At 33.7% G+C, this 26,144-nt stretch overlaps 1 protein-coding gene across 1 annotated transcript; it reads right to left on the bottom strand.

The window, feature by feature from the left end:
* Positions 1-1,178: 1,178 nt before the first annotated feature.
* LOC145267053 (serum response factor-binding protein 1-like) lies at positions 1,179-26,084 on the bottom strand. Its single transcript, XM_080123002.1, has 7 exons — positions 25,869-26,084; positions 20,803-20,891; positions 13,005-13,080; positions 8,333-8,404; positions 6,808-7,658; positions 3,720-3,940; positions 1,179-1,315 (listed from the first exon to the last, which is right to left on the bottom strand). Exons 1-7 carry the CDS (start codon positions 25,992-25,994, stop codon positions 1,200-1,202), a joined length of 1,551 nt encoding a protein of 516 aa, XP_079979128.1. The 5' UTR covers positions 25,995-26,084; the 3' UTR covers positions 1,179-1,199.
* Positions 26,085-26,144: the final 60 nt, after the last annotated feature.

The following is a 26,144-nucleotide window of genomic DNA, read 5'->3' as shown; positions in this document are numbered from 1 at the left end:
GTCAATCATGAACCAATCAACCAACTACACACCTAAATTCAATGCAAGTAATCAAACCACATGTGACGAAACAATAATAAAAGGTGTTAACTGTGGACTGGAGAAACTTAATGAATACCTGAAAGGAAAAGCAGGGGGTGCCCATATTATCGCTGGCTTGGCCAATTATCTGTCAGTGGTCTGGTCATAAATTACCATTAATAAATGCCTTTTCTTTCAACTGAAAAAAAAGCCCTCAAAAACTTGTGTTGCTGTTGTTTCTTTTATTTCTTTACAAAACTTTGATATATAACGTCGGGTCAGTGTTAAAATGTAATGACCACGTTATAGTAAAACTAAAGCGATTACTGATCATCTTGCCATGGCATGTTACTGGCTCAGGGATGTGCCCATCATAATATTTATGAATATGATACCGTTTTCTTCTATTTAATAACCCTAACTGAACTATTTGTCATCATGGTTAGAGTGTTTATTAATAAGTAAGAAAATCTGAGTTCAATTCTCAGTTGAAACATACCAAATGGACTCCCGATTGAAACAAAATACCATTTTTTTTTTTTCAAAACATTTAGATGAAGATCATAGGTAACTAGAATAATGAAGCACTTGTCATAATTCATTGATGTACAGATGTCTTCTGATCTCAATCTCTCACCTTAAATTTGAAAGTATGTTTACATTTGTAATACAAGCCATGCAGATTTACAGCTGGTTTGAAAAGCCACCTACAAAGTCAGACAATGAAAATATGACAAATAAATGTAATGAGATAGCAATACTTTGTGAAGATGAACTGAATTATTATCACTAATCATGTAAAACTGTTTTTCCCCACCTCGGCAACAAAACCAACAGTGTAAACCATTTTTGAAATAGCTTTTTCCCTATTACTTGTGGTACGATGCTGGTCATGTGCAGTTCTAGGAGATCTACCCACCCAGGCTTTGCCTTATTCCTTTGAGAAGAAGGGGATTACTTGATTGCTAATCAGAGACACCCTTGCTGGGGAATGTTGACGGGGTTGCCCAGGCATTTTTTGCAGACCAGAGTGCTCCCCTCCTAGGGTGCTAGTTCTTCAATTTCACTTTCCAACCCTGTCACATTTTCCTGCCATGGGAGGGAGATAAATAATCTTCACATAAAACTTTTCACACAAATAAGGTCATCGAACACTATTTTGTAGGTTTATAACAATTTTAATCATCATCATCAAATGTAGTTTTCTTCCCTTGAAAAGCAGAGATGCTGGCTGCTTGCTCTTTCCGTTTGCGGCTGGCTTCCCATGATGGATGCAGTTTCTCTTCATTAAGATCTTTAACAAAAAGAAAAGAAAATGAGATTTAAAAAAGCAAAATAAAAATCTAATAGTTTCATTATTTTTGCGGATGTTATTTGCCAAATTAAGATTGAATATATATATATATATATATATATATATTTTTTTTTTTATGACAAATAAAATTGATTTTATCCATTACAAAAAAACAAAAACAACTGATCCATCTGGGCAAGGATCATCATAATATTTATGAATATGACACAGCTTTCTTCTATTTAATAACTATAACTGGACTATTTGGTATAATGGTTAGAGTGTTTGTTATTGAGTAAGAAAATCTGAGTTCAATCCTCAGTTGAAACCTACCAAAGAGAAAATAAAAAATGGTATTTGATGATGTCTTGGGATTTGAACTATGCAACCCTTTCGTTAATACAGTCATTAATAAGGTCTTCTAGATAACAATTGTTAATAAATATTTCTCTGATCTTATCAAGTTTAAAGTCCAGTCTGCTAGAATAAATCATGAGAGCTCTATGTACCAAAGTATAAATTAAGGCGTTCTTTTGTGATTTTCGCACAAAAAAAAGATCCGTGCTTATACAGACCAATAAGTCAGCTTCCTGTAAACGATAGTGAGAAACCCACCTCTTGAATGCTCAACAAGAACATCCACCAAGAGAGGTTATCCTTCTCACTTTCCATAGTGAACTGTAGAGCCCCATGAAGAGAATTCAACCTATTAAAGAATGTTGAGGCTTTATTTTACGATGCAAACATAGCAAGAGTTATTATTACACCTAACATACATAGTGGGTGTAGTTCCACCAGAACTAAAAAGAATGGTATATATATGATCTGATTGGAATTCATTTAGATGAGTTTTATTTATTAATTTTATGAATTCCAAGCAAATCATATATATATATATATATACCATTCGGTATGAACCCGACCATGGAAGATCAGATAATAAATAAACTTGGATTTATAAGACCAAAAAATAACCTCCATCGCTCTATGGGGCCCGTGGATAGAGATGTTGAATCTCTACGGTTCCAGGTGAGAATTGTCTGAAGATAGCGGTTTCAATCCGACCCAAAGCCGGCCAGAGGCTTACTTGGCCAGAACATGGTGAGACGACAACAACTATGGATGGCAGTAATTGCTGAGAATGCAGTTAGGAGATTCGGAGTTCCTATCCTGTCGTGGGTACCATCAGATGAAGGCCTGAGGAATAGTTGGCCGAAATGTTGTGAAACAACAACAACTAAGAAAAGTGAGGATAATAGTCCTCAATAAATAAAATGGAAAAGAATGGATTCTTTATAAGCAACAAAGATATCAGCTAAAGTTGGGATCAATGGACTTCCCATTGAAACCGTGTCAAGCTGACTTTATGTAATATCAGCAAAGCTAAACTTCACAGATTTAGTACACATTAGTTTTATAAATATCTCTTTAACAAAACAAAGAGATCAGATGACCATCAGAAAGTATGTTGGTACAAATATGTATAGTCTCATCTAGTAGTATTGCTAAAGAGACATCAAATGAACACATAAAGGATGCCTCAGAAGACGAATCTAACCAATAAACCGACTTGAATCAGGTATACAATGTGTAGTGTACAACTCTTGCACAGGTTGTAAGATTCCTAAAAGCCACTGAGCCAAAGAATGTTGGGCAAGGCCTATGATAGATAAAATGGGTCTCAGTGGAACATCTTCATTATGTATTTTAGGGAAACCATAAAATCTGAGGCATAGTGACCCAGAGGGTCTAATCCTGTCATAAACCTCTTTGGAAAATTTTTTCTTTTTAAATAATCCAAGTTGATGTTTTTGCATTTGGATTTCATTCTTGGAAGTTAATACTTCCAAGAATGAAATCCAAATGCAAAAACATCTGCCAATGCAACAGGGCCAAGTTTACGGAATTTAGATATTTTGTTGAGAATAGATAACGTTTTCTTAACGTAATTCAATCAATCCATTTGTTAAATTTTATTTTTCGAGTCAAAATCAAATGATTTCTACCGGAAAGGTATTGAAAATCATCTTGTTGAATGTTGGGAAAAAGTTGTGAACACGAATGGAGAATACACTATTGATTAAATAGTTGTTAATTCTTATTTTACTTTAAAAAAATGTAGATTTAAAAAAAGTGCCAAGAACTTAGTTGACAACCTTATATATATACACACAAACACACACACTATATGGTGTGTTCAGTATTGTCCAGAAAATAAGGAGCGCCATATAACCATTTTCATCTATCAAGCAATTACTAAAATTAATTTTAATATTAAGAAAAATATATTATACAACAACTAATTGATTTTGGATTAATATTATTGAACTAATAAGTGAAATTTAACAAAATTATCCCCCCCCCAAAAAAAAAAAAAGTTAAAAAAAAAAAAGAAGAAACTTACTGCTTTTGTCTGAGAGTTTTTGTTTGGCCATGTTATTTGAGGGTGTGTATTTTGATTCTTTAAATGTCTTTGTAGGAGGATATGTTTTCTCTCTTCCTCCCCTATTTGAAAATTTTCCACGGCCAATATTATTCCGATAACCAGAATTCCGGTAACCTTGAGAGTTTGTTCTTTTGAAATCGGAATGCGGGGAATTGAAATCCATTCTTCCTCTTTTCCCCCTAAAAATAATAAAAAAACAAAAAATAAAATAATTAAAGCAATTATTTACAATGATTATATCACCCACCATCCAATAATGAAAAAAGGTTATAGTCAGCCTATGTACTTCCTAACTTTTAGTGTGTCTGCTACCGGAAGCGGTGACAAGACAAATCAGCTCCTCCACTTTTCTCTCTCATGCGTATATCTCCTCTGTATATGTACTCTTTTTTATTATGTTTTTTTTCGAGCATTCTTCTTTTTCTTTTTTTATTTAATAATCATTGAAAAGTTTTTATGGTCTTATTTTAATTAAGAATTATTGAAATTAGTTTTATTTTTTTTAAAAGAATTATTGAAATTAGTTTTATATATATTTTTTTAACTATTGAAAACACTTTAAAATCTTTTAAAATCATTTTAGGAATATTATGTATTGGATATGTTTTTTTATGAAGTTTTAAATTTTGTTATTTTGATTTCAATAATTTTATTTTTATACTTTCATACACATATATTTATTATATAAATTAAATAAAATATCTTTTTTGTTAAAATTATATAAAAAAAACAAACTATCTTTATAATTTCATAAACATATTTCTTATAAAATTTCAAATAAAATAAAAACTTGCTTTGTTATTATTTTGTTAAGGCAAATAAATACTAATTGCATTATTTTTATCTTTTTATAATTTTGTTAATTCTTATTGTATACTTTGCAATAATATTTTCTTGTATTTTATTTCAATAAATCACTTCACAATAGAAATACTGAAGAACAATAAAAGTTAAGAAACTGATCTGCCTTGTCACCGCTTCCAGTAGCAGTCATTCATGAAGTTAAGAAGTACGTTAGCTGACTATAACAAAAAAAAAAAATGATCATCTTTTGGTTTAATGTGTTTCTTTTTACATGTTACAAATATTGGGCGTTTTGATAGACTTTTTCAAGGCATCTTTCAAAGAATCCAGCTGGGATTGTAAATCAAAACCTCACAGAATTATCAATTACATCTTCCAAAATTTTCTGCAGGTACTTTTTCCCTATTCTAAGGGCTTCTTCACAGAGAGACTTATTTTGATGGTGATAAAAGAGGGATCCGAGCATTAGTTGTGATAAGAGAGAAGCTTTGCTTTAGTCGTGTTAAATGTAAAAACTACCCTTTTTTCCGCAGTCCGTTACATGCTCCAGGTTTGAAGATAATCAGCAAGATCTTGATCACCAGTGCCGTTTGAGATGCAGCCATAGTAAAACAATTCCTAGGTTGTTCCTTACTATTCTACCAGGATTCACAATGCTAATACAGTGATCCACCCCACATTGCCTATATATGATGGTGATCAAATTTGTATACAAACTATCATTTAGTAATAACATGCTTTTTTAGTGCACATTTGTCAGGTGCATCAAGTTATTAGGTATGATTGACAGGGTTTCGCCTTGGGATCAGCTTAAGCCAAAAATGAAAGAAATTGATAAATAATCAGTTAGTTTGAGCATGAGATAGATAAGGTGACCCACCAAAAATGTCACAAATGAAATCTATAATATAAATCTCACCTGTCTGTTTAAATGTATGCATGCCTAAAACTTTCGACAGAGGTGACAGATTTTCATGAGATTGATATCGTTTTGAAGCTAGACCCTTCAGACAACAAATATCGAAAAATTGGCTAAAAACATTAATTTATTCACCCTCAACTGGGCAGTTTTCTACAAGGAGGGGTCGCTTTTTCACCAATATTTTCGAAAGTCATCCTCTCTTTTCAATTGACTAACCTTAATTCAAACCTTTGCCACTTCCGGTTTGGCAATGGACACAATGGCAAAGATGTCACATTTTTTTTTTTCACATTCTTTTCCTCCTTCACAGTATGGGTTCGAGCCTGCCTGCCTGCCTACTACTATTTTTTTTTTTTTGCTCAACACACACCTCCAAACACCTGGGCAACGCTGGGCATCCAGGCTAGTCATTAATAAAATTCACAATCGTTTCTGCAATCCAATCATATTTGGTACATACAAAAATAAGTCTATGTCTGACCTGTCCACTACGTTTTAGTCATGAATATTCAATAGTTTTTGTTTTATTCCTCTGGCCTGACTGCACTCACTGCAATTACTGCCTTCCGTAGTTGTTGTCTCACCACATTTTTTCCGCAATAAATAAATTAATAAATAATACTCATCTCAATAATGAATTCCAATTAAATAATATACATACCATTCATTACGGATCTGACCATGGAAGATCAATAAATAAACATGAATTTATAAGACCAAAAAATTCAACCTTGATCGCCCTTCGGGGCCGTGGCGCAGTTGATAGAGACGCTGAATCTCTACGGTTCTAGGTGAGAATTGTCTGAAGATAGCAGTTTCAATCCTACCCAAAGTTGGCCAGAGGCTTACTTGGCCAAAAACGTGGTGAGACAACAACTATGGAAGGCAGTAATTGCAGTGGATGCAGTCAGGAGATTCAGAGTTGCTATCCTGTCACGGTTATCACCTGACGAAGGCCAGAGGACTAGTTGGCCGAAAAAAAATTCAGAAACGTCAAAACTAAAGTCAGATTTTAAAATTTTAATTGACACCAACTCCTTAAAATTGCTAACTCCACTGCACCTCTACAATGAGTACATGTTATCCCCAAGAACTATATAGAAAAAAAAACAAAAAACTTGAGTGTTAGAGGATGCCAGTGTGTAAACCTTTACAACGTAAATGTGGCGAAGACAAACTGGTTAAAGCATAACACCCCTTTCCTCAGCACCTGATATCCCCAAATGGTCACTCATTTTAGTACGGACTTGCTTAACACGGTGTTGCTTAACAAGATTATGTATCTGATACAGTATGTAGAGTGCATTGTGAATTACTCACCTTCCACCTTTAAAAGATTCCGTCTCTTTGCCTGACAGAGACAAAAACATGGAGTGATTGCCAGACACAATGAAATCATCATCATCATCTTTCTTCTGATCGTAATTTTCCGTTTCATTTTCTTCTATTTCCATTACAGACGAGTCTTGACTGGTGAAAAAAAGAGATTCACTTTGATTTTCTCTGTTATTTTCAACTCCAAATAAATTTGCTGTCATCGTATCCTTTGTTTTATCAATTAAAATATCATCACCATCATCAAAATTCATTAGGTTTATTTTTTTTACAACCATTGCGGCATTCTGAGTAGAATGTTGTGTGGGCTCTTTCTTAACAGCCAATTTGGTATTCAAATTCTTTGATTCATTATTTGGAGAATTCTGTAATTTTTTGGTATCCTGGATTTTTTTGTTGGAGTTTTTTTCAGCAGAATCTGACTTTTTTTGATTGGCATCAACTTTTGCATCACTTGAGTCATGATGAAGGTCTTTGTTTATAAGTTTTTGATTTTTATTTGAATCACTGGATTTTACGTTCAGTAAAGGTTTTGCATTTGTTGCATCAGAGGTCATATCGTTGATAGTAGAGTTCATATTATCCACTTTGCCATGAACGAAATTGGAGACCATTATCTGCTTGGCTTTTATGTTAGTTTTTGTCTCATGTTTTTCTGTTTTTTTATTCTTGTTTTTATTTTTTTTCTTGATATGCCGACCTGAACTCTGCGTCTGCACAAAGGCAGCCAAAGATTTCCAATCAGAATGTTCGGCACGGAATTTCTTCACTACATCTTTTAGAAGCGGTTCATCTGCAAAACGGGCAAGAGCACGAGCCTCTGTTGATTGAAAACCCTGAAAATAAAAACAAAAAACAAATGACAATTATATAAAATATAAAAACATACAATAAAGACTATAAATTGATAAATAAATTTGAAAGAATGCAACTTACTTCAGAATCGATTTAAACATAAATAAATAAGAATATAAAAAAGTACAAAAACGTCCTTTTTGAAAATGAAATGGAAAATTCAGATCAGAAGAAAGATGATGATGATGATTTGATTGTATCTGGCAATCACTCTATGTTTTTGTCTCTGGTGAGCAAAGAGGCGGAATCTTTTTTTGACAATTGCTATTCATTTGAGAGTTCCCCTTTTTTTGGGGGGGGGGAGGAACTTGGTTTCCCCAACATTGTGGGGAAACAAATAAATGAAATGGTGGAAAGCTGAACTGGCGTTCGGCCAACGTTCATCTCTGCACCTGCGTGAACTCATTCACTTAGCAAGTCAACTTTTTGATTGACATCGTTAAATTTAAACGCTTTTCACTTACTATGGCTTCATAGCGTAGCGGTAAGGTGTCACACCTTCTTTTCCACCTTCGGGTCACGGGTTCGAGACTGCCTGCCTATTAACACTTTTTTTTATTTTATTCACACACCTCCAAACACCCGGGTAACCCCGCTAGCAATATAGAAATACAGAAACAGTTAAAAAAAACAACATGCACTATTAAGTACTTACCTTGTTATTAAGTTCTTCGAATGTACATGTATTACCCAATACAAATCTTGATACAGTATCAGCTTTTAAAGCCTACAAGAGAATTAAAGATAAATATAGAGTTTATCAATTCTACAAAATTGCATGATTTTTGGAGGATTTTGAATGGAACATAATCTAAGCATAGCTATTATAACGGTCAAAGGGGAAATAACTTAATAAAGAAAGTAAGAATTATTGCCCTCTATAGATCCTACAAAAAAACTGGAGAGTTCTATAAGGAAACCCGAAGACAATATGGCGGTCTCGCTGACACATGAATATTGTTCTGTAAATAATTTAAGGTTTCTGCCGTGAATAAATTGTATTTAAATTATAATGAACTGGTTTACAGATTATTCAAGTATCCAATAATCCTGATATCCCATTTCTCCGAACCCAACACAAACCAAAGAAATAAAATCAATTTTTTGAAAACAGTTATGAGAAATCATATTCATATTCAATGTAATGTCGATTTTACATGCTGGCATGAACTTCAAAACTAACTGATTTCTGGACAAGGTTATATTTTTTTTCTTTCTCTCAAATCCTTTCTTATTGCTTCCTGCCATGTTCTCTTTGACCGTCTCTTACCAACTGACTTGCTATCTGGACTATTTTACATCTACTAATCCAAGAACACTCATCCATTTTTTTAGAAGTCATCTATAATATAAATCTCACCTGTCTGTTTAAATGTATGTATGTATGTATGTATGTATGTATGTATGTCTGCAACTTTTGACAGAGGCGACGGATTTTCACAAGATCGGTATCGTTTTGAAGGTCAACCCTTCGGACGACGAATATTAAAAAAATTGGCTAAAACATTAATTCCTTCACCCTCAACTGAGCACTTTTCTACAAGGAGAGGTCGCTTTTTTCACCAATATTTTCTAAAGCCATCCTCCCTTTTTGATTGACTAGCCTTAATTTAAAACTTTGTCACTTCTGGTTTGGCGATGGACGCAACAGCAAAGAAGTCACGTTTTTTTTTTTTTTGCTTAACACACCTCTAAACACCCGGGCAACGCCGGGCACCCAGGCTAGTCATTTAGAGGATTTAATTTTTAAAACCAAATGAAAGAAAGAAAAAAAAACAACAGTAAAATTAATTTTTCATAAATCTTTTTTCCTCTTATAAACCTTCCAAATGTGGGATGTATTTCTACCGCAGTCTGTATCAGATATATGAAAAACAACCATCTATCAACTATAATTTAAGAAATTCAAATCAATGACAGAATTGGCTCACAAAGTAATAAATAGGCAATTCTAACCTCTACTTCTATTCTGGATGTAACTCCTTAGTCTAAGATCAGAGTGTAGAACCTGTGTAACCTTAATAAGTACATTTTATAAAACAAACACATTCTTATCAAACAGCTAAATTGTAGAGTTGGTGAAATGATCATTCAGGAATTGATAAACCAAGTTCAAATTCTTCACAATCTTTTTAGTTCACTAATCTCTTTGGGAAAGGATTAGATTTCAAATTTCCCCAGTTGAATCAGCGGGTTGATCAGCTTCCTACAAAGGAGCAAGTGGCAAGGAAATATTAAATTCACAGGCGATCCCTAGACGCCTGTAATGTTTGGTGCATTTTTGTTCAGGAAGCCAGTACCTTCAGGCAGCCTGATCTGATAGCAGCAGATGTCCTAACAAGTGTTACCACTTTGGGTCAAAGTGGACCTGAGAGCAATGGTAACTAAAGGGGCAACTCCACACTCCCCCCACAGCACCCAAATGGGACCTCAACACTGGATTCTTTTAAAGTCATACTCAGGACCAATTAGTATTGATTTATGTACAAATTTATTTAGATAACACACTTGTATACAAAAGTCATCTTCTATGATATAAATCTCACCTAAATTAAATGTATGTATGTATGTATGTATGTATGTATGTATGTCTCACAAAAACTTTCGACAGAGGCAACAGATCCTTACAAGATTGGTATCATTTTGAAGCTCGGCGTCTCAGACGACAAATATCGAAAAATTGGCCAAAAACGTTAATTCTTTCACCCTCAACTCGGCCGTTTTATACAAGGAGGGGTTGATTTTTTTTGCCGACATTTTAGCAAGTCGTCGTCACCATTGGATTGACTTTGGTTAATTTCAATGCTTTTGACTTTTGGTCGCGCCATGGAGACATCAGCTAAGACGTCAGATTTTCTTTCACTTCCTTTCCGCCTTCGTGTCACGGGTTCGAGCCTGCCTGCCTACTACCACTCTTTTTTTTTTTTAACAGTTCTTTTCACCCTGGCTGCCTACTGTTGTTTTGATTCCCTCCCCATGCTACTGCCATTTTTTTTTTTAACACTTCTCTCCATATTCATGGGTTCGAGCCTGCACACCTCCAAACACCCGGGCTAGTCTATAATATAAATCTTACCTGTCTGTTTAAATGTATGTATGTATGTTTGTATGTCTGCCAAAAACTTTCAACAGAGGTGACGGACTTTCACGTGATCGGTATCGTTTTGAAGCTAGACCCTTCAGACAACAAATATCGAAAAAATTGGCTAAAAACATTAATTCCTTCACCCTCAACTGGGCACTTTTCTACAAGGAGGGGGTCGCTTTTTTCCCCAATATTTTTGAAAGTCATCCCCTCTATTCGATTGACTAGGCTTCCGGTTTGGTGATAGACACAACGACAAAGATGTCACTTTTTTTTTATGTTCTTTTCCTCCTTTGCAATACGGGTTTGAGCCTGCCTGCCTGCCTACTACCATATTTTTTTTTTTTTTTGCTCAACACACACACCTCGAAACAACACCAGACACCCAGGCTAGTCTATAATATAAATCTCAATCGTTGGTTTGTGTGAATGTATGTATGTATGTATGTCTGCCAAAAACTTTCAACATGAATCCTGACGAGATAGATATCATTTTGAAGCTTGATGTCTCGGGCGACAAATATAAAAAAATTGGCCTGAACATTAATTCCTTCACCCTTAACTCACCAGTTTTCTACAAGGAGTGGTCGGTTTTTGCATCGCCATTTTTGCAAGTCATTGTACTGGTTGGATTGAATACACTGAATTTCAACGTTCGGAACTTCCAGTTGGGCGATGGAGACATCGGCTAAGATGTCATATTTTTTTTAACCTTTTTTTTTCCTTCGCGTTACGGGTTCGAGCCTGCCTGCCTACTACCAATTTTTTTTTTTTTTAAGATCTCTGCCTCCTGTTTTTGATTTCCCTCTGCCCGCTATTACCACTTTTTTACCCCACCCCCCACTTCCCCGGTTCCTTACTACACAACCTAGACACACCCGAGTACCCCACTACTGTGGTTTTGACCCCCCCCCCCTCTCTCACAAATCTTCAACAAAAAAAAAAAAAAAAAAAAAAAAACAGAAAACAAAAACAAAATCTTAACATTTTGTAATATTAGCATCAATAACAAAACAAAAAAAAGAAACTGTGTTTCTATATTATACAAACAAAACAAATATTGAATTCCAAGTGAAACAAATGGTCCCTGTGTAATTGTCAGGTCTCAAATAGTAACATATCAAAAAAAATTACGAAAAACAATAACATAGAAAATTAATTATTCATGAAAAAAGAAATTTGTAAAATAAAGCAAAATCACTATATTATGCTTACTAAAAAAAAAAAGATGTTGACAAGGGAGATAATTAAGTTCTATTGTTTATGTCACGTGACAAACGTAATTTAAAATGTCAGACAAAATTTATTTCCCATCTAAACTTTATCGAGAAAAGATTTTCATTAATTATTTTTCTACCTTATCGTTTTCCATAACTTTTGAATGTGTTACTATTTTCGACATGACAATTACATAGGTACCATTTGTTTCACTTGAAATTCAATTTTTTTTTTTTTTTTTTTTACAAAGGAGTAACCGCTTATCAAGGCCTAGAGGCCACTCAAGGATAAGGGTTCATGAGTGTATGGTAGTCAATGGGACAATATCGTAATAATCGGCAGAAGTGGAAATTTGGTAAATTGGATTACTTAAGGAGATGGCTCATCAAGAATTTGTCTACATTGGACTTGAAGATGATCACATTGTAGTCAGTTTAAAAGCAGGAAAACAGAACAGATTTCTAGAGGCGTGCAGTTCTATGAAAGAAGCTTTGTTCATGGAATCTACATTTAGGTTTAGACACAGATAAAGAGTGGAGGAAATTATTGATAGTGGTTTTAGCTAGATGAGTGTTTTTCCATGAAAGTTTGGAGCTCAGCCGAGAACTTGATATGAAAATAACGATAAAGCAGAGACAGGCTCGCGATGTTTCTTCTGTGTATTAAAATAAAAATAAAGCAGAGAAAGGCTCACAACGTCTCTTCTTTGAATCATCAGTTCTAGGAAGGTTGTCATCTAGGACTGAAGAGGCCTCCCTCCTCTAGGTTTAGATTCAGAGTTTTCCTTCTCCTAGATGGATGACCTGGGAAGATCTATGGCAAGAGGTTGAAGAGAAGAGGAAAGGGCATCCCCTACTAGGTAATAAGTCTATTTTTAACTCTGTCAAGGCAGGATAAGGTGCTTCTAACAGCTCCTGTAAGATGTGGCAACAATACTCTATCCCAGAACATGCTTGGCTCTTAGAGAATTGCATCGGCAGTGAGATATTCTATATTATAATATAGAAACACCTAAAAAGCTTACCTTTATTGTTTTCATTTCTTCAACAAGATTTGCATGTTTTCTTTTTTTCTTTTGGACATTAGCAGATTTTTCATTGCTAAAAGTACAAATTTAAATAAAAAGCTACATAAAAAACAAAACGACAATTGATTTCATGTTGTAATATTTTTGTGTCAATAAAGGCGTTATATTGTCTTCTTTAAAACAGAATGAGCTGTTAAATATCATTTTCTATTTTTGTTGAGACTAAATGAACATCTGAACAAAGTATTAGAAGAAAAATAAAAACGATTCTAAACTCATTTTATCCTAAAATATTTTAGCTGAAGGATTCAGGGGCAGATAACTCATACTAATCAGGAGATTAGCAAAACAGATTTTTTGGTAGATGAAATCATCTCTACAGATGGTAAAAAAATATTTAGGGTTTCTAGTGTTCTCCTGGTGAGTAATCCTTTTCGATTCTCTTTAATGCACAATGCTGATGTAAACTTTGTCGGAACTAACAAAAGAGAGGCAGACATGATTAGAGAGTGGTCCGTGAAGCAATTTACTGATACAGACAAGGTGACTAGTTTACTAAAAGTGTCAATCAAGAGAAAAGAAGTATGGTCAGCTGTCAAAATCGGGCAAAATAGACATCCAAAAAGACCAGATGATATCGACAACAAAGTGTTCAAGTTTGCCAGTGATGTTGTAACACAATCATGATATTTCTGAATTTTTGAGATGAGGGTTAGTTATTCATATTATTTGGATTCTTCGAACTACTGTTCTCATCTTGAGTCTGATTCATTACTTAGAACCTCTATCTAGTCATGGTTAATGGAACAAGAGCATGCTACCCCCGTGAAGTAAATAAAAGGTTCCGTTTGAAATTCCGTCCAAATTCCAAAATTCGACAGAAACATTCCTGAATTCGACAAGATATACCTGAAGAAGGTCGGAGGTTACATCGACCAAAATCAAACTCAAGATAAGAACAGTAGTCCGATGAATCAAAATAATACACATAATCACCATATTTAATTTAACATCCATTTTACATGTTGGCATATCTTGGACAGCTTTAAGAGATTGACTTCTAAACTAACCTATATCTGGCCAAGTCATTATCTATCCCTCCTTTCTCATTTTTATCACTTATAATTAATCAGAAGAAACAAACAACAACAACAAAAAAAAATTATACACAAAGGTCTTTTCACTATGTGTGCATCTCTGAACAAGATGTAGACTCAAAAGTCGACAGATTACATTTCAGATTATATTGAATGCAACATCACATCTAAAAGAATGAAGGTTTTATTGAGCTACATAACACCAATCATGTTACAATTTATTACATCATCACTAATTACAAGTTATAATAATCTTGTACTGGTGTTGAAACTCAACTGAACACATGGAAATAAATAACTACAACACAAACGTAAAGTAGAACAGATATATTGAGAGCAAGAATATATACAATATTTACATAGATTCCATTGGTATACTCATAGAAGGACCGTTCCTGGAGAAGGTGTCGGCTGGGTAGTCGTCGACTCTTGCTCTCGTTGGGTCTCTCCCGTATTTACGGTACCAGCCATATTTATATGGTTGACACTCCACACATGCTAATTAAGTGGATCCTACCACAACAAGTGACAATCTTCATGGAGAGAAAGAGAGAGAGAGTCGATTTGTAAAGTGCATAGCTTTTTAGATTATAATTTCGTTAGACCACATGTCTGCTCATTTCTTGCAAAAACTGAAGCATCACTCACCGCAGAATTCTGTCATCCTCAAATATATGATGTCACATTTACTCACCTTTCTGTTACCATGGTCTGATCCATCATAATCCTCCTGATCCAATCGTGACCCTTGTCTGGAACTTTCTAGGTCTTCAAATATAACTACTAAGATATGTAACAGCTAACACATCTACAAGTTAACCTACCCACACTAATATTTAATTTAACAAAAATAAAAAAAAAAGGTCAGGATAAATTGGGGAATGCTGATAAATCTATCAAATAACAACAAAACTGTCGAGACTCATCTTCACTTACACCGTGATTCACACAAACAACAAATCTCAGTTCTGATGTTTCCTTCCAGTTGTCAAACAATCTGATAATTAAACTTATCTAAAGTGATGTTCACCTTTTTATTTTGATGGAAAAAGTTCACTACAAGCTGTTTTTGTTACATTTACTTTACTCTTTGAAAGAAAATCTAAGTTCAAATAACTAAAAAAGTTCAAATACCTAAAAAAATCCAAGTTAAAATACGAAAAAACAAAAATGTATATTTTTAGTTAATAAATCAAATTGCAGAGTTTTCATTTATACCTATTTACTTATTGAATCATTTTTGTTGGTGTGGATAAATGAAAGTTAATGGTTTCTTGAAACAATCCTGTTGTTAAAATGAGTTAAATTTCACTTTTACCCTTGAACACACTTTGTTGGTGTTGCAAATCGAAAGTTGCTGGTTCCTGGAAGCAATCCTTCAGAATCTTGTAGGGTTCAGTGCAAACTTTAAGATAGTGGATAAGGCAGGAAGAAAGTGGATTCAAAATCTGTTTTCCTCAATTCATCCTTCTATTCCCCGTATATGCAAATTAACACCACAAATAAAAGAACCCAGCTAAAAAAACAAAAACAAATTCTTTACTCCCCCACCCCACAATTTCCACACCTAATAGGCCAAACAGATATGTTACTGCTTATGTGAGTATCTTCTATTACAAAAACCATACACTGAAATCTTGCTCATAGGTCCAGCAGACAATGGTAGTATCAATTCAGCTTTTAGCATTAACATTTTTTTAAAATATAGTGTATAAAAAAAAATACCCCAAAACTAAAGTGGACTAACAAAAAATAAAAAAAATAAAATAACATTTCATTTAAATCATGACAAAGAAACCTGTCACACATTTTTAAACAAGCAAGCAGTTTGTGTTCAGATCATCACGACTGCCAAATTTATTGCTCAAGCAAAGGAATAAAAAAAAAAAGTAATTATACAGTTTTCTGTATTAAAAATTACATTTGTGTTCCTATAACTTCCAAAGTCATAGCAAAACAACAGCTGTGTAAAATGGTATTTCATAAATTTTCCTCACAAATTCTTTTGTCCTTAGGTATAACCTAACATATAAAGTCATCTTGTCTGATTTTTCATGTTAGACATAAATAGCAATGCATTTACAAATCAATATTTCATTCTGACTAACCAGTCATTTTAAATCAATTATCAATCTGTGTCATTTGCAAACTAAAACCGAAAATTGGGTTTGTTTTATAATACCCAGAGATTCAAAAAAGTAGTAATAAAAAAAAAAAGAAGAATAAAGACGAAATATATAACAAATAAATGTTACCAAAGGCAAGATAAATTACTCTTTTACTTAGTTGGAGATGTTTTTAGTGTTTTTACTTAATGTAAAATGTTTATTTGGTTTGAAAAACAAGTAATGTCAACCGATACATGAGAACAAGAAAAAAATGTATTTGTTACACAGCCATTTCTTTCGTGTGTTCGTGTACCGGTTAACATTACTGTTTTTTTCAAAACGAATAAACATTTTACATAAAGTAAAAACACTAAAACCCTATCCAGATAGACAGAAGAGTAAGTTATCTTGCCTTTGGTAACTTTTATTTGTTATATATTTGATTTTTTTTCACCACTTTTCCAAATCTCTCTGGATTGTAAAACAAACCCTGAAAATCTAATATATTTCATTGATTGTATACTATATCTGCTTCAACATTTTCTGTAGTAAGAGAAACTTCCTGATATACACAAAATTCTTTTCTATTCCAGCATATCTAGTATATACAGTAATGTCAGTCGTGTAATCTAATATACAAAATAAAGTCATTTTTTTTTTTCATCATTTCTTTATCATCAATAACTTTCTTCTAACAAAATCAATATTTGATTCTGGTTGTTCAGTTTTTATTCGTCGCAACATGTTGTTAAGAATAATAAAATATAATTCGGTTGAATTGCTTTCAGAAAATACTTTGTTCAAGTAAGGATTATTTTCAAATCATTTGAAAATAATCCCGACTTTTAATGACCGGCAATTTAGCAAAGGGACATAACTATGTATTCACCCATACGGAGTTACATTGGAAGGAAAAATTAATATTATGTTTCTGAATTTTTGAGATGAGGATTGATTATTCATATTATTGGGATTATTCTGACTACTGTTCTCATCTTGATATAACAGTATGCATATGAGCACATGGGAAAATAGCAGCAGCAGCTGTAAGATAGCTGGCTTGTAAGGATATTAGCAGCAGTAGCCAGAAAAAATGCACATATGCAAATTAGGAAGTGTGCACGAAGTGATGCGACTAGAAAAAGAAGAAAAAAAAAGACTCCATGTGGTCGTGAGGAAAACAGTGCAGTTGATAAAGATGGACGTGTAAAGTCAAAGACAAGAAAAATCAGTCTACAGCCGCCATGTAGTGGATCAAAAAGAAAAATGCGTCCAAGGAAGATGGACATGTGGCCCTGCAGTGGCAGAGAGAGAGAGAGAGAGAGAGAGAGAGTCTTTAAGCTGGTATTGAGATGGGGAGAAAGAAACACGGTAATAAACGACTTGTATTAAAAAAGAAAGAAAAGCCGAGTCAAATTTATTTTATTTGTTTGTCTATTTGCAACATTACATAGTGTTGTTCTCATGTTTCGACCTTCAGGTGTATTTTTTAAATTCAGGAATCTTTGTGAAAGTCACGAATCTGCACATAATTTCAAATGGAACTTTTTATTTAATCCATGGGGTAGCATGCTCTCATTCCATCAGTCATGACCGGATAGAAGTCCTAAGTAATTCGTATTTGTATTCTTTGTATCGCCTACACCATTTGAACCTTCAATCTCTAAAAAAGTAACTTTACAACTGAAATTTACCTCGTACTTTGCCTGTTAAACCCTGGGTTCTTGCAAGATAATTGCAAAATGAGAACAGTAGTCTGAATAATTCAAATGACAGAAAAAAAAAAAAAATTAGTGATGGGACGAGTCCAATATTTTTCCTGATTCCGATACAATTACGAATTTCGCACTAAATTTCCAATTCCGATTCTTTATAAATCTCTAAATATTTAACTATATAGTTGTTATTCTTTCCTGATTACCATAAAAAGCATGTGGTAAATGTGCACATATTTTCTCAAATGTATAAAGACACTTATGGGGGGGGGGTGATCTATAGATTTTAGCTTCACTGATAGTTTAAAAATCAATAAATATTTATTATTTTAGTATTACTACCAGCAATGGAAGGTTTTGTTTTAAACAGAATCAAAGAAAAAAAAAGATAATTACAACAATCGTTTTGGCATTGGAAAATTGGTAAAAATTTTTCCGATTCTGATACCCCCAAAAGTTTTGCATTTTCAAATTCCAGATTCCAATTAATCATCCCGCCACTAGTAGGTATAGCTACTTTAGCTATATATATATATTTAATAATGTATTATGGCATAAACAAAACAAACCGTAAAAGCCAAAATTTTGCAGCTTAAATCATTATATTAAAATGCATTGATCAAAAAGATTTCTAAAAATACAATTTCATTTGGGAGTCTTTTTTCTTCATACAAACAACTATACTTTATAAAATATTAAAATTATCAAACAAGATTAAAAATGATCACGCTAGGATTTTTCATTTTTTTTTTTTTAACTCCTAAGTTAAGCATTTATAAAAATATGTGTAGAGGCTGTTTAATTCTTTTATCTCTAAATTATGTCAATCATATATTCTGAGCCCAACCAAACTGAGGTCAATTATAGAAAATTAAAAAGAGGTTTAGGGTTAATTCATTCAAAACAAATAAAAAAAAATCTTTCAATTTTTTTTATTACATAAATATTGAAAATTTTATTAAAAATCAAAATGTATTTTTGGTAAAATTTGAAAAGTTTCTTTTACAACATTTCAGCCGATATAAAATTTGACTTTCTTCAGGTTTGTTCTGTTGACTTTAGAAATCTGTACAAAATTTTGAATGGAACTCTTATTTAATTTACTGGTGTAGCTTGCTCTCGTTCCTTTCGCCATGACTGGGTAGAAGTTTTAAGTAATTTATAATTGTATGCTTAGTATTGCTCACACTGAGGATTGAACCTTGAATCTCTAGAAGACTTATTTAGAATTGATTATACTTAGCACTTATATCCGTTATGCTACAGGTCGTGGTGTGAATTAAATGCTGTGATCAAAGTTGTGTACAGATTCCAAAGTTCAGCATAAAAATTCCTGAGTTTGACAAGCTACACCTGAAAAAGGTTGGAGATTACATTAGCTAAAACCATGTGAGAATAACATCCAAAATGAAAACAGTTGTCCAAATAATTAAAATAATACATATTTCATGCTTGTTTCACTTTTCTGCTGCACTTCCAGTGTTTATTGTTAATTATGAACTAAAGGGAAATAACTCTGATTTTTTTACATGAAGGAGTTACTTTCCTCATGTCGATTCATTCTTTGAGCCCATTACATCGATCACAGAGACATTATGGGCAGATCGCATGGTATTGAAAAAAAAAAAAAGAAAACCTTGACACTACCAAACTTCCAGAACCTCGTGGCAGAGCTGTAAACACAAAACACAAAAGCAGTTATATGTGCAGCCTGACAATACATGCTAGATAAAACAAATTGGCAATGGTCTGTCAGAGTTTGACAAATGCTTTAAAGTCTTTGCTAACTGCTACATTTATGTGCTGTCCTTTCTAAGAAGATGATGAGGTTATTTCGCTCATATCCAAAATTGTAACACTGTTGCACCTAAACTCTTCTGGACTGAGGGATGAGATTCTGACACTATAAGCTGACACTCAGCTGATGGAGAGCTCATGGACAGAGGACCCCAACATCAGAAAATGTGCTACCTTCTTAACTTCATTATTTGGGTGTACTTATTTATATAGCTTTTTCTTACATGAAGATCATTAAGTCCAAATACTGCTCCACCATAACCGATGAGCGTGTAGAAGTCTGCTTGAGACTGTCTATTAGCAGCTACTGTCCAGACTATGCATTCCTGACTGATTCCATCTAATGCAAGTCATCAGGGTAAGGTAATGACAAAAGATGTACAGAGTGGGCGGATCTGAATGAAAATCACCCCCTTCTACTAATAACGGCTTTTAGAATAAACACCTCCAACCTCCCCATTTAAAAACGGCTTTCGTTTTTTTTGCAATTTTTTCAGTGGATTATCATTGATTGGACTAATATATAGGAGGGGAGGGATTCTTGTTCAGGTCCACCAGAGCTGTACTTTGCAATATAGGTCGATACAGTAATGCAACTTTCACCTGAATATTCTGCACTTATAAAAATAATTTACAATATATTTATAAATAATGTGCTTTGCATTTTTTGGTAAGTGGTAGATCATTTAGGCATGTCATAAGTAGCTCTCATGCTGAAAATGTGTGCGCACCCCCTGATCTATAAAAACGAGTTGTGAATGTGTGTGTCAAGAGAGAGGAAGAGGAATGATGAGAGGAAAGAGGGGTTGGAAAGAGAGTGGAAGAAAACTGAAGTAGAAAGATAGGATGATTGAGAGATACAAGTTTAAATAGAAGTATCTTACATTTTCACCCCAGGAAACACCAGGTAGCCTTGCTAGTCATAAGTACATTTTGCCTCTCTGTGTTTTCAGGTTAATTATGAAGTGAAAATAAACCCTATAAACTTATTACAGTTAATTTGTGCATTTCTATAAAGTTTTCACCACAAATGTGCATTAAAAGACAAATGCAACAATAAATCATAAAATTTACTTACATTTTACGATTTAAATCTTTAATATGACGAATTAATTTGGTAAGAATCCGTATTTTGGATTTCTTTATAGTAGAACGCATGGATATGATCTACAAAAATAAAAATGTTTTTATATTAGTTCAATTACATGAAAAGCTGAACAAATAAAAAAAAAAAGGCATTAAAAAAATAAGTAAATTGTTCCTAAAACATTTCAAATTGATGCTTTTTTTTTTTTTAAAATGATTTGAATTAATTTAGATTTCAAATTGATGCTTTTTTTTTTTAAAGTGATTTGAACTAATTTAGATTTCAAATTGATACTTTTTTTAAAGTGATTTGAACAAATTTAGATTTCAAATTGATGTTTTTTTTTTTTAAAGTGATTTGAACTAATTTTACCTTCAAATGCATCAGATATTACTTTAAAAAAAAATGTTTAGTTTAATTTTTATATAGAGTAGGGAGAAATTTGAGTTTGCTGTTTGTATTTAACTTGTGACTAGGTAAGTGACTCATGCCAACTGGAGATATTTGATCATCACTATGTTGTATCCTCCATGTCCGCTGGCAACAGTTTGTCCTCAACAGTACAATTCACACTTGCTGCAAGATCAACTCCCTCCAAAAATCTCTCCTTACCAGATGCCTTGGTTCGGTTATGCCCTTTGATGATAACCAGGTGACTTCATCCATGAAATCATGGATCAAGCTCCACCACCAGGTTAACAGAAATGTTGCGGTAGTCAACTCAAAACCTGGCTCAGGACACTGAGGCAGAATGTTCAACTGATTCTGGGCCTTCACCTTTACAAAGTCCATTGCTAGAACTGAAAATGGGTTGCACTCATAAGAAAAGAAGCCTTGAATCACTATGCCTAAGATGTTAACTTGTTGGAAAAATCCGGCTCAACCGACTCAGAGTGAATGCTACAACCATGACCATTTAACTTGTAATGATCACCCAATTTTGGACCAGCTAGTATTTTTTTCACATAGATTTAATATTACTTTCATGTGTATAAGTTGATATGCAACTCATTTCTCTTAACAGTTTATAAGAGTTGTGATGGTGCTTGTGTTAGATTGGTGATCTTTTAAACCAATGCATTTCAGGTGAAAACATTACATACTTACGTGTCATGTAGAAATTATTATAAATGACAAAAATTATGAAAAATGATTACAAATAAAAATGGAATTTATTGAATTATCAAGTTTTATTGTATGCTTTAATGTGAAAGTGTTGTGCAACCCATTCAGTATGATAAATTAACTTATCTTTCTTATATTAAATTAAGGGCTCGCTATTTTGTAAACATGAAATCACGGAATGTAATTGTGAATGATTTTTTGTGAAAAATAAATCTTGCACATCTATTGGATTTGATTAATTTTTATAATCTATATATCTATAAAAGTGAACGTGTCTGTGTGTCTGTCTGTCTGTGTACATTTCCCTATGCAATAACTCTGTCAATTTTAAGTCTACAGACTCGAAATTTGATATAAAGGGTACTGAGATTTGGGAAAATCTATGTGATCGGTTTTCAGCCATAAATTTGGCTGTTAAGGGATCAAAGTTCAACGATTTGACCTTTGAGAACTCTACCAAACTCTGACAATTTTGGGTCTAAACACTTGAAATTTTAGATATAAGTTCCTTGGACATGGATCTAACTTAACTTGATTTGAACCCAAAACAATAAATTTTAAGGGGTCATAATAGGGGTCTAAGTTAAAAAAAAATCGACCGCCTTTTTTTATTTTTTATTTTTTTGTTGCTTAACATAAACCTCCAAACACCCAGGCAACGCCGAGCTGAAATGCTAGTTTATACTAATTTTGACATGCCATGTAAGTATGTAATAATATTTTTCACTTGAAATGCATTAGTTTGAAAAATCACTAATCTACACAAGCACCATTTTGACTGCATTATCAACAGTATTCAAAATAAGCCTCCTGCTTCAGACATCATAAAAGTGAATCGAAATTTTTCATTATTCTGCAATTTAATCAAACGTGGTTTTCATTAATCTTGTAAGATATTATTCTCACATGTCTTAAATATAAGACAAAGTACAAGAAGGCCTACCTTAAAATTCAATACAAATTTTATTAGTTCCTCGTTGAAAAAAAAGGAATGCCCGTTTTGCCTCTGAAAAAGAGTGGTTAACAACCTTGAAAAGTATTAGTCCTTTATCTTCAACAGAAACTGGATGCAGGTTCATCTGTCTTTGAAGATCAGTGATTATAGCCGTTTGGAGGGGGTTGGTACGATGCCTTCTGATGAAAGGATTCAATTCTTGTCTTGAGTCGGCATAACAGAAGTTCATTATTTTCATTTGAAGGAAAAGTCAGTAATATCAGGTCGACAATTCAACTTTAAAAAGTCTCTGGGAGACACATAATAATAATTTAGCCTAATTATTCAAGCTTAATAAAGTCTCTGGGAGACATAACTTAGTGTAATCATTTAGGCTTAAAATTAAAGTCTCAAGGAGATGAAGGGTAAAGGAACCCAATGCCTCTTATCCATAGAGTTGAGTTCCCTAGATGTTTTCTTCTTGGCTGCATGCAAAAAACCCCGTCAAAGCGAATCACTCCGCAGTAAATTAATCAACCAATTTGATTGGTCTAAAACAAAAAGAGTGGAAGGCATGCTGTAATTGTAGAATTTCTGACAATCTAAACACTAATCCTAACTCTGTTTTTTATTCTTTTTTTTTTTATAAGGGAATTACCACTTACCAAGGCCCAGAGGCCACTCGAGGATAAGGGTTAAAGAGTGTACAGTGGTCAAAACGACAATATCATAGTAATCGTTATAAGTGTAAATTTGGTAAAATTGGATTACTTAAGGGGAACAGCTCATCAAGAACTTGTTCACATTGGATTTGAAGGCTGCCATATTGTAGTCAGCTGGAAGGCAGGCAAACAGGTGTGCAGTTCTAAGAAAGAAGCTTTGTTCATGGAATCTATGTTTAGGTTTAGGCACAGATAAAGAGTGGGGGAAATTATTGATAGTGTTTTCAGCCAAACGAGTTTCTCGTGAATGTTTGGCAAGGGAGGACCATAGATTGGAGCTCAGACAGCACTTGCCATGAAAATAACGATAAAACAGAGACATGCTCGCAACGTCTCTCCTGTGAGAAAGAGGTTGTAGGGAAGAGAAAAGGGCATCCCCCACTAGGTTATCAAGTCTATTTTGAACTCTGTCAAGGCAAGATAAGGTCTTTATAACAGCTCCTGCCCACCAGATGTGACAGCAATACTCCATTCTTGGATGTACCTAGCTCTTATATAGATAGAGTATTGCATCAGCAGGTAAATATCTACTGGATTGATAGAAGGATCGCACCATTTTCCTAGCAACCTTGGCAACAGATTTGGTGTATGTATTCCATTTTAGATCGGGAGTAAAGGTCAAACCTAGAAGCTTGTAAAAACATGAAGCCTCCTCAAGGCGAGAACCATTCATTTTAATTGATGCCAGATGGGGATCAGAACATTGATGATGTAAAGTACCTCATGCTCAAGATCAGAGGAGAGAGAATTAGAGAGAACTTGGTTGTTTACAGCCTTTGATGTGCTGCCATAGATGGTAGTGTCGTCAGCAAAAATGTCTACGAATGATCTAAGATGTGATTTGAAAGATCGTTAATGTAGATCAGGAAGAGAGTTGGACCCAGGATGGACCCCCTGAGGAACTCCAGCATTAATACTGTGAGCTTCTGATATCTGCCCATCAACCACTACTCTTATGAATCTATCAGAGAGAAATGATTTAATAATTGAAAAAACATTTCCAGCTATACCATAGCTGGAGAGATGGGTTAACCAAAAATGTTGGGAGCATGACACTAAATTCAGTTTTGCCAGTTACAGTTGAGAATGACAGAATCAAAGTTGAGGCTCTTGCAATAAGTGATAGAGACAAGACCCTGAATACATGCTGGGGAATCGCATAAGAATGCACAATTACAATCATAACATTTTTACAGGTATAGGGATGCAAGATTGCCGCGATGGGACATATGGTTACGATGTATCAAATTTAATGAGATGGCATTATTGTCAGCCGATAGATGGGGAACATTTGATCAAAGGTAGAATTGCGTTTGATTATTTATGGGGTACTTGATTTTGACTCAGAAAATGACCATGTACTAATCAACAGGGAAGCAGTCCACCAGTAATGTGTTCCACGGGCGGGGAGCCCTTGCAAATAAGATTTGTTGGGTTTTCTTTGCCATTGTACTGAAATTCGAAAATTGAAATATTGTATTTCAAGTGAAACCAATAGTATCTATTGAACTGTCATGTCACAGTAATGAACATAGCAAAAAATTACGAAAAACGATAAGGTAGAAAATTAATTATTAATGAAAACGGTTTTGAGGACAATTAAGGAAAATTAAGTTTTGCTAAATTGGCCAAAGATTTTCAGTTTTCAGAAAATATTTACGTCCCCTTTTGTCACAAATAGAACTCTCCGTTTTCTTTTTTATGTAAAACTCAATTTTCGCTAATTGTCTTCGAAAACTATTTTCATTGATAATTTTCTATCTTATCGTTTTTCGTAATTTTTGGATATGTTCATTAGTGTGATATGACAATTCAGTAGATGACATTGGTTTCACTTGAAATCCAATATTTCAAATTTCGCTACAATAACGAAGAACCGATATGTGCATGGAAAATTCGCTAGGCACTTGTAGAAGAAAAAAAAATTACTTTCCGTTGTGCTAGCAAGGCGAGATCTTGCTGTGAATACCTTACAAGGAGGATCTGTCGAGCACTTTCCATAGAAATAACGATTTAAAATTAATTTAAACTTAAAATCATAAAAACACCATAATTACATAATTAACCCTCAGTCCGAATGGCAATACAAAAAATAGATAATTACAAAATATACAGGGCACGAATATGACAGGACTGTTAAAAAATCATTTTATAATCTACCCATCTCTTAAATAAAAGTATGTGTTCATAAAAAACAAATGAACGCGAAATTATTTTGGAACAATATGAGTTGAATGACACTGATCCAAACAAACACGTGGGTATAAAACACTTACCTTATTATTTAAATTGACTTTATCAATCGAGGAAGCTTCCCCAAACTGATTCTCGGCTTTAGACTGTGACCCGTCATTTAAAGACTTTACTGTTTCCTTAATACCTGCCTTTTTATCCAATGCCATGATTAAAAATGGTTTGAAAAGTAAAGTGTTGATTTTTTGCTAGGTAGCGGTGGCCATTTTTGTAAGTACGAATGAGTGGCCTTTGAATAATAGACTAAATATTTGCTTATTGTATTAAAAATTCTAGTAACTAAATATGATTTGTGCATA

The sequence above is a fragment of the Euprymna scolopes genome, chromosome 4, assembly GCF_053919585.1.
Source record: "Euprymna scolopes isolate OS-2025 chromosome 4, ASM5391958v1, whole genome shotgun sequence".
In the NCBI taxonomy this organism is placed as follows: Eukaryota; Metazoa; Mollusca; class Cephalopoda; order Sepiida; family Sepiolidae; genus Euprymna; species Euprymna scolopes.
Note: the sequence above shows the minus strand (reverse complement) of the source record. Positions and strands in the feature narration are given on the sequence as shown.

What these genes read in the sequence shown, in the direction of transcription:
- LOC145267053 (XM_080123002.1), bottom strand. Translation starts at nt 25,994, where the DNA reads ATGGCATTGGATAAAAAGGCAGGTATTAAGGAAACAGTAAAGTCTTTA. An exon ending in AAGTCAATTTAAATAATAAG is followed by an intron (nt 20,892 to 25,868) that starts GTAAGTGTTTTA and finishes TTATTTTTGTAG; the next exon opens with ATCATATCCATGCGTTCTAC. An exon ending in AAAACTCTCAGACAAAAGCA is followed by an intron (nt 1,316 to 3,719) that starts GTAAGTTTCTTC and finishes TTTTTGTTAAAG; the next exon opens with ATCTTAATGAAGAGAAACTG.